At 50.2% G+C, this 7,500-nt stretch overlaps 1 protein-coding gene across 1 annotated transcript in view; it reads right to left on the reverse strand.

The window, feature by feature from the left end:
• Positions 1-7,500, reverse strand: part of LOC117967851 (EGF-containing fibulin-like extracellular matrix protein 2) — a 20,167-nt gene that overhangs the window by 1,105 nt on the left and 11,562 nt on the right. The window contains exons 5-11 of the mRNA XM_059021458.1: positions 5,445-5,567; positions 4,348-4,464; positions 3,783-3,902; positions 3,122-3,241; positions 2,650-2,776; positions 1,205-1,400; positions 1-143 (exon numbers count right to left, since the gene is read on the reverse strand). The exon at positions 1-143 is cut by the window's left edge and continues 1,105 nt beyond it. Coding sequence (XP_058877441.1) covers positions 1-143; positions 1,205-1,400; positions 2,650-2,776; positions 3,122-3,241; positions 3,783-3,902; positions 4,348-4,464; positions 5,445-5,567 — 946 coding nt within the window. The remainder of the gene's footprint in view (positions 144-1,204; positions 1,401-2,649; positions 2,777-3,121; positions 3,242-3,782; positions 3,903-4,347; positions 4,465-5,444; positions 5,568-7,500) is intronic.

The raw sequence follows: 7,500 nt of genomic DNA on the forward strand, positions 1-7,500 counted from the left end.
ACGTAAACTGAGAGCCGCAGGGCAGAGCTGGTCTGGTAGCTCATCAAGGGATTGACCGACACCATCTCCAGGTCCAGAACATACTCTTTGGGTCCAGTCACGGGCCGGGACAGAACCAGCATGGCGCTGATGTTGTTAATTTGCTGCGGAGACAAAAACAGGGCACCATTTTTTTTAGTTTCGACCTGCCGGCTCATGCGCACGAGGCTGGTTTCATAGGACTGTCTGTGAAACCAGCTGCCTGCGTCTTCTGCTCAGCAAAAAAATAACCTAAATTGGTCACAGGATACATATTGGTATGTGGACTAGCTTACAGCTCTGCAGTGTTGAGATCTCTTTCCTATAGACCTCTATACAGCTCTGCAGTGTTGAGAGTGGAGTTCTCTTTCCTATAGACCTCTATACAGCTCTGCAGTGTTGAGAGTGGAGCTCTCTTTCCTATAGACCTCTATACAGCTCTGCAGTGTTGAGAGTGGAGTTCTCTTTCCTATAGACCTCTATACAGCTCTACAGTGTGGAGAGTGGAGCTCTCTTTCCTATAGACCTCTATACAGCTCTACAGTGTGGAGAGTGGAGCTCTCTTTCCTATAGACCTCTATACAGCTCTGCAGTGTTGAGAGGGGAGCTCTCTTTCCTATAGACCTCTATACAGCTCTACAGTGTGGAGAGTGGAGCTCTCTTTCCTATAGACCTCTATACAGCTCTGCAGTGTTGAGAGTGGAGCTCTCTTTCCTATAGACCTCTATACAGCTCTGCAGTGTTGAGAGTGGAGCTCTCTTCGCTATAGACCTCTATACAGCTCTGCAGTGTTGAGAGGGGAGTTCTCTTTCCTATAGACCTCTATACAGCTCTGCAGTGTTGAGAGTGGAGTTCTCTTTCCTATAGACCTCTATACAGCTCTGCAGTGTTGAGAGTGGAGTTCTCTTTCCTATAGACCTCTATACAGCTCTGCAGTGTGGAGAGTGGAGCTCTCTTTCCTATAGACCTCTATACAGCTCTGCAGTGTTGAGAGGGGAGTTCTCTTTCCTATAGACCTCTATACAGCTCTGCAGTGTGGAGTTCTTTCCTATAGACCTATAGGGAGGGGAAGGGAGGGAGAGGGAGGGAGGGGGGAGGGGAGGGGAGAGGGAAGGAGGGGAGGGGGAGGGAGGGGGGATGAGGGAGGGGGAGGGGAGGGGAGAGGGGGGAAGGGCGCTGGGGTTACCCGGATGTAGAACTCCCCCTCCTCATCTCCAGACCGGATTCGGAAGGTGTTGTAGGCTCCGGGATACACGCTGGTGGCCTGAATCTGGAAGATATCGGACGGGACGGTCCGGTCCGAGGTGATGCTCATGTATCGATGGACGATGGAGAAGGGAAGCTCCCGACAGGCTGGCTTGGTGACGGGACACACGCAGCGGCTGCAGACAGACAGACAGAGGACAGGCACGCTGAGTCGACAGCGCTATGGCAGGTGTTCCTAATTTATTGTCCGACTCAGCGACCGCAGTGCTAAACACCCGGTTCTCCTTTCTGACCAGAGCTGGATTTCCTTCACGGTATTTCATGATTAAACAGATCATATTTATGAAAGCGTTTCCCAGGCAGAATTCACACCTGACCATTAAAAAAAAAAAATTACGAATTCATCATTTTGTTTACATGAACCTGGGCTTCGTGGAAGGAGGCTTGCTGGTCCCCTGCGGTTAAAGAAAAGGGGTCTTGATACCAGTTATCAAAGACAAACAACAGTGCCAAAAAAACTGCAGTACATAGAGACATCCACTAGGTGTCACTCATGACGTGCAGCACACGTGTTAGAACTTCACCAACGTTCCGCTTTTGGAATTCCAGATTCTTCTTTTTTTTTTTTTAAACCACAGGAATTGTTGCTTGAAGCTAGCCTGAGCTTGATGTTATAAAGCTTGTCAAAAATGCATGCATTGTTTTCATTTAATGAATTAGAAAGTACAAACTGACTTAGGGACAATGCTTCCCTATGCTTTACCAGACCTCTCTGTGCTTTACAATGCTTCCCTATGCTTTACCAGACCTCTCTGTGCTTTACAATGCTTCCCTATGCTTTACCAGACCTCTCTGTGCTTTACAATGCTTCCCTATGCTTTACCAGACCTCTCTGTGCTTTACAATGCTTCCCTATGCTTTACCAGACCTCTCTGTGCTTTACAATGCTTCCCTATGCTTTACCAGACCTCTCTGTGCTTTACAATGCTTCCCTATGCTTTACCAGACCTCTCTGTGCTTTACAATGCTTCCCTATGCTTCACCAGACCTCTCTGTGCTTTACAATGCTTCCCTATGCTTCACCAGACCTCTCTGTGCTTTACAATGCTTCCCTATGCTTTACCAGACCTCTCTGTGCTTTACAATGCTTCCCTATGCTTTACCAGACCTCTCTGTGCTTTACAATGCTTCCCTATGCTTTACCACACCTCTCTGTGCTTTACAATGCTTCCCTATGCTTTACCAGACCTCTCTGTGCTTTACAATGCTTCCCTATGCTTTACCAGACCCATCTGTGCTTCATAATGCTTGCCCATGCTTTCACTGTGCTTTATCACACTTTGCTATGCTTTACAAGGTAGGCAGGCAGGGAGGCAGGGAGGCAGGGGTACCTGGTAGGGCAGGCAGGGAGGCAGGGGTACCTACTTGTCAGCGACCTTGACGTAGGGCTCCTGGCAGCGGTCGTTCTCCACACACTGGTACGCCCCGTGGATGTTGACGCAGGTCTGAGAGTCAGTGCATTGGTGCGTTCCTGTCTCACACTCATTGATATCTGAGGAGACAGAGAGAGAGAGAGAGAGAGAGAGTAAAACCTGGAGTGGTTCACACTGCTGTGCGATAGGAGTCTGATTCCCATCCCTGCTGGTTTGATCCCAGCATAGCAGTTTGATCCATTCCTGGTTTTACTTAGAGTTTGACACACCTGAGCTTGTTAGCTAGACACACTGGGGGCTGATCAAGCTGGTAGCAGTAAAACCTGGAGTGGATCACACTGCTGTGCAATAGGAGTCTGATTTCCAGTGCTGACATCCATTATACTGCGGGCCTCGCTGCCGTGGATCTGGGTTTGGTGGACCGCTCACCAGAGCGTGGTTCCGGAGGGGCTCCTGTCGCTTACCTTGGCACAGCCGTGTGCCCAGCAGCTGGTAACCTTCCGGGCAGACGCAGGAGAAACGTCCTGGCACGTTCTGACACTGATACTGGCACAGGTAGCTCGAGTAGCTGCACTCATCGATATCTACAGGGGAGAGGAGAGGGGGTGAGAGAGAGAGAGAGAGAGGGGTAGAGAGAGAGAGAGAGAGAGGGAGGGAGGGAGAGGGAGAGAGAGAGAGGGGGGAGAGGGGGAGAAAGAGAGAGGGAGGGAGGGAGAGGGAGGGAGAGAGAGAGGAGAGGGAGAGAGGGGAAGAGAGAGAGACAAAGAGAGAGAGGGAGAGGAGACAGAGGGATAGAGGGAGAGAGGGATAGAGACAGAGAGAGGAGGGGGAGAGAGCGGGAGAGACAGGGTGGAGAGGGGAAGGAAAGAGGGAGAGAGAGATGGGGAGACAGAGAAGAGGGGGAGAGACAGAGAGGAGAAGGAGAAAGGGGGAGGAAGAGACAGAGAGGAGCGAGACAGAGGGGAGGAGAGGAAGAGGTAAGGAGAAGAGAGGAGAGAGATAGAGAGAGGGAGAGAGATGCAGGGGAGAGGAGAGAGAGAGAGGTGCAGAGGAGAGGGAGAGAGGGAGAGAGGAGGTGATGAATTCAATACCTCCCCCCGAGCCCCCTTCACACGCACGACCTACCATTGCAGGCAAAGCCATCCTGCCCCAGCTCGTAGCCCTGGTCACAGCGACAGATGAAGGTCCCATAGGTGTTATAACAGCGCTGCTGGCAGGGGGCGCCCATGTCACACTCATTAACGTCTGGAGACAAAAAAAAAGAACCGGGAAGGAGCTGTCAAAATTCTGGCTATATTCCACCCCCTCTACATAGAATGAACTCGCTCAGCTTCATAGAGTCCAGTGAAAGCTGCTGAATAATGTTCCCTTGTTAACATATTGAATTCCACCCCCTCTATATAGAATGAACTCCCTCAGCTTCATAGAGTCCAGTGAAAGCTGCTGAATAATGTTCCCTTGTTAACATATTGAATTCCACCCCCTCTATATAGAATGAACTCCCTCAGCTTCATAGAGTCCAATGAAAGCTGCTGAATAATGTTCCCTTGTTAACATATTGAATTCCACACCCTCTATATAGAATGAACTCCCTCAGCTTCATAGAGTCCAATGAAAGCTGCTGAATAATGTTCCCTTGTTAATTATCTTAATAATGTGCCCTCAGTGGCCCCCGATATAAAGGACTTACCGACACAGGATCGGTTGTTGCCGGCTAACTGGAACCCGGGTTCACACTGACAGGCGAAGGAACCGGGGGAGTTCACACAGCTGTGCTGACAGTATCTATAACGACACTCGTCAATATCTAGAGAGGGGGGGGGAGAGGGAGAGGGGGGCAGAGAGAGGAGGAGGAGAGAGAGGGGGGCAGAGAGAGAGAGAGAGAGAGAGAGAGGGGCAGAGAGAGGGAGAGAGAGAGAGGGGCAGAGAGAGGGAGAGAGAGAGCGAGGGGTAGAGACAAAGAGGGGAGAGAGAGAGAGATAAGGGAGAGGGGTAGAGACAGAGAAAGAGGGGAGAGAGAGAGAAGGGAGAGTGGTAGAGACAGAGAAAGAGGGGAGAGAGAAGGGAGAGGGGTAGAGACAGAGAAAGAGGGGAGAGAGAGAGAAGGGAGAGTGGTAGAGACAGAGAAAGAGGGGAGAGAGAGAAGGGAGAGGGGTAGAGACAGAGAAAGAGGGGAGAGAGAGAGAAGGGAGAGGGGTAGAGACAGAGAAAGAGGGGAGAGAGAGAGAAGGGAGAGGGGTAGAGACAGAGAAAGAGGGGAGAGAGAAGGGAGAGGGGTAGAGAGAGAGAGAGGGGTAGAGACAGAGAAAGAGGGGAGAGAGAGAGATAAGGGAGAGGGGTAGAGACAGAGAAAGAGGGGAGAGAGAGAGAGAAGGGAGAGAGAGAGAAGGGAGAGGGGTAGAGACAGAGAAAGAGGGGAGAGAGAGAGAAGGGAGAGGGGTAGAGAGAGAGAGAGAGGATTTGTTAAAAGGTCAATCGATCGCTATCTGATTTCTGTTTCTAACTAGCTGCTAAATTACTGTGTCCAATGATAAACGTTTAAGCTATACCTGTGTAACTTTTGAATTGTTCAGCAGACCATTTTATCCAAAGCGACTCGCAGAGACTAGGGGGGGTGAACTCTGCTTCAACAACAACTGCTGCTGCTGCTGCAGAGTCACTTCCAATAGGAGCTCGTTTGTTTGACGTCTCATCTGAAGGACTGCATCGCTACATGCAGACCTGCTGGGGTAGCGATTGGTGTCGCGTGCGCTCATGAGCGCTGGCTTGGTTCTCTTCCACACTCACCGATGCACTCGGAGCCGATCTTGCGGTAGCCGTCCGGGCAGGTACAGGTGAACGATCCGGGGGTGTTCGTGCACTGCTGGCTCGGCTGGCAGTCGTGCAAATCTCGCTCGCACTCATCGATGTCTGGGGAAGGAAACGGCGAGAAACGAGTCAGTCGTTAGCGAGAGAGAAAGGGAGAGAGAGAGAGAGAGGGAGAGAGAGAGAGAGAGAGACAGGGAGAGAGAGAGAAGGGGAGAGAGGAGAGAGGGAGAGAAAGAGAGAGGGAGAGAGAGAGAGAAGAGAGAGAGGGAGAGGGAGAGAGAGGAGAGAGAGAGACAGGGAGAGAGAGAGAGAAGGGGAGAGAGGAGAGAGGGAGAGAAAGAGAGGGAGAGAGAGAGAGAAGAGAGAGAGATATAGGGAGAGAGAGAGAAGGGGAGAGAGGAGAGAGAGAGGGAGAGAAAGAGAGATAGTGAGAAACAGAGAGAGAAAGAGACAGGGAGAGAGGGAGACAGAGACAGGGAGAGTGGGAGGGAGAGAGAGAATGGAGAGGGGTAGAGACAGAGAAAGAGGGGAGAGAGAGAGAGGGAGAGACAAAGAGTGAGAGACAGAGAGAGAAGAGAGAGGGACAGAGAGAGAGAGAGAGAGAGAGAGCACGTTTGGAAACATCACTGCGCTTCTTAACCCCATCAAGAAACTCAAACATTCGGAATCACCTTTGGGAAGTGCTTTACCAGACCTCTCTGTGCTTTACAATGCTTCCCTATGCTTTACCAGACCTCTCTGTGCTTTACAGTGCTGCCCTATGCTTTACCAGACCTCTCTGTGCTTTACAATGCTTCCCTATGCTTTACCAGACCTCTCCGTGCTTTACAATGCTTCCTTATGCTTTACCAGACCTCTCTGTGCTTTACAATGCTTCCCTATGCTTTACCACACCTCTCCGTGCTTTACAATGCTTCCCTGTGCTTTACCAGACCTCTCTGTGCTTTACAATGCTTGCCTATGCTTCACTGTGCTATACTGCAGAGAGCTGTGCTTTTGCTGTGGGAGATCTCTGTGAGGGTAGAGAGGAGATCTCCAGTGCAATTCTCCGTGCTGTGTTTCCTGTAAGGGGTTGTTCTGTGTGGGAAGGTCTTGGCACACTGAGCTCCACTCCTCCCTGGAGAGCGACAGACTGCACGCTTGCAATGCCACTACGCACAATGCAGCTATTGTGCAATGATAGCCTCCCTCCACCGGGGGCACCTGAGGTCACAGGGCGCTGTGCCAAGTGAGGGTCTGGGAGTTCATTCACAGCGCCCCCCCCACACCTTCCCCCCACCCTCCCCCTCCCCCTCCCCTGGGGCAGGAGCTCTAGAGTGGAGTACAATACAGCTCTGGCCAAGAGTTTTGCAACCCCCTCTATATAGAATGAACTCCCTCAGCTTCATAGAGTCCAATGAAAGCTGCTGAATAATGTTCCCTTGTTAACATATTGAATTCCACCCCCTCTATATAGAATGAACTCCCTCAGCTTCATAGAGTCCAGTGAAAGCTGCTGAATAATGTTCCCTTGTTAACATATTGAATTCCACCCCCTCTATATAGAATGAACTCCCTCAGCTTAATAGAGTCCAATGAAAGCTGCTGAATAATGTTCCCTTGTTAACATATTGAATTCCACCCCCTCTATATAGAATGAACTCCCTCAGCTTCATAGAGTCCAGTGAAAGCTGCTGAATAATGTTCCCTTGTTAACATATTGAATTCCACCCCCTCTATATAGAATGAACTCCCTCAGCTTCATAGAGTCCAATGAAAGCTGCTGAATAATGTTCCCTTGTTAACATATTGAATTCCACCCCCTCCATATAGAATGAACTCCCTCAGCTTCATAGAGTCCAATGAAAGCTGCTGAATAATGTTCCCTTGTTAACATATTGAATTCCACCCCCTCTATATAGAATGAACTCCCTCAGCTTCATAGAGTCCAATGAAAGCTGCTGAATAATGTTCCCTTGTTAACATATTGAATTCCACCCCCTCTATATAGAATGAACTCCCTCAGCTTCATAGAGTCCAATGAAAGCTGCTGAAT

The sequence above is a fragment of the Acipenser ruthenus genome, unplaced genomic scaffold, assembly GCF_902713425.1.
Source record: "Acipenser ruthenus unplaced genomic scaffold, fAciRut3.2 maternal haplotype, whole genome shotgun sequence".
NCBI lineage: Eukaryota > Metazoa > Chordata > Actinopteri > Acipenseriformes > Acipenseridae > Acipenser > Acipenser ruthenus.